Source organism: Calidris pugnax, unplaced genomic scaffold, assembly GCF_001431845.1.
Source record: "Calidris pugnax isolate Ruff unplaced genomic scaffold, ASM143184v1 scaffold603, whole genome shotgun sequence".
Taxonomy (NCBI): domain Eukaryota; kingdom Metazoa; phylum Chordata; class Aves; order Charadriiformes; family Scolopacidae; genus Calidris; species Calidris pugnax.
Genome location: NW_015091317.1, coordinates 31,020 through 32,496, shown reverse-complemented (window position 1 = coordinate 32,496; position 1,477 = coordinate 31,020). Strand labels below are relative to the sequence as shown.

Below are 1,477 nucleotides of genomic sequence, written 5' to 3'. Positions count from 1 at the left end.
CCCCATGTCCTGGTGTCCCCATGTCCCACATCCCCATTTTCCCCTGTCCCCATGTCTCCATGTCCCCATGTCCCCAGGTCTGCGTGTCCCCATGGCCACGTGGCCCCATCTCCCATGTCCCCGTGTCCCCATGTCCCTCTGTCCCATGTCCCCATGTCCCTCTGTCCCGTGTACCCCTGTCCCGGTGCCCCCATGTCCCACATCCCCATTTTCCCGTGTCTCCATGTCCCCATGTCTCCGTGTCCCCGTGTCTCCATGTCCCCATGTCCCCGGGTCCACGTGTCCATGTGGCCCCATCGCCCATGTCCTCATGTCCCCATCTCCCATTTCCTCATTTCCCCATGTCCCCATGTCCTTCTGTCCATGTCCCCATGGCCCAGTGTCCCCATGGCCCAGTGTCCCCATGTCCCACGTCCTCATTTTCCCATGTCCCCACGTCCCATGTCCCCATGTCCCTGGGTCCACATGTCCCCCGGGTCTCCATCCCCATTTTCCCCTGTCCCCATGTCTCCGTGTCCCCGGGTCCCCGGGTCCACGTGTCCCCATTGCCATGTGGCCCCATCGCCCATGTCCTTATGTCCCCATCTCCCATTTCCTCATTTCCCCGTGTCCCCATGTCCCTCTGCCCGTGTCCCCATGGCACAGTGTCCCCATGTCCCACATCCCCGTTTTCCCCTGTCCCCATGTCCCCATGTCCCCGTGTCCCCCCCAGATCTTCGAGGTGACGGTGGAGAACGCCCGGACGCTGCTGCAGATCGACAACGCCCGGCTGGCGGCCGACGACTTCCGGGTCAAGTGAGGGACGGGAATGGGATGGGAATGGGAATGGGATGGGAATGGGATGGGATGGGAATGGGAATGGGAATGGGAATGGGGATGGGAATGGGATCAGGATGGGATGGGAACAGGAATGGGTGGGAAAGGGATGGGAATGGGGATGGGATGGGGGATGGGATGGGATGGGATGGGATGGGATGGGATGGGATGGGATGGGATGGGAGCAGGGCTGGGAATGGGTGGGAATGTGGTGGGATGGGGATGGGATGGGGATGAGGATGAAAGGGGATGGGGATGGGTAGGAAGAGGGATGGGAATGGGGATGGGATGGGAAGAGGAATGGGTGGGAATGGGATGGGAATGGGAGGGGATGGGAGCAGGGACGGGAATGGGGATGGGATGGGAATGGGGATGGGATGGGAACAGGGACAGGAATGGGTGGGAAAGGGATGGGAATGGGGATGGGAACAGGGACAGGAATGGGGATGGGATGGGGATGGGATGGGGATGAAGATGAAAGGGGATGCACCAAAACCTTCTCCTGTGGCAAACAACTCCCTTGTCTTGGGTGCTACAGATTCTGACAAACAGCACCTATTAAATAGATCAGGAATCTGACTTTAAACCACCCATTACTAAATTTGAATAGCAGAAATATTATATTTGTTACAAACTTGAATACATACTAATTTGAAAAATC

The 1,477-nt window shown here is 58.2% G+C and overlaps 1 protein-coding gene across 1 annotated transcript in view; it reads left to right on the top strand.

The window, feature by feature from the left end:
* Positions 1-650: 650 nt before the first annotated feature.
* KRT18 (keratin 18, type I) overlaps positions 651-1,477 on the top strand; it is a 2,971-nt gene continuing 2,144 nt past the window's right edge. Inside the window, exon 1 of the mRNA XM_014960939.1 lies at positions 651-795. Coding sequence (XP_014816425.1) covers positions 653-795 — 143 coding nt within the window. The 5' untranslated portion in view covers positions 651-652. The remainder of the gene's footprint in view (positions 796-1,477) is intronic.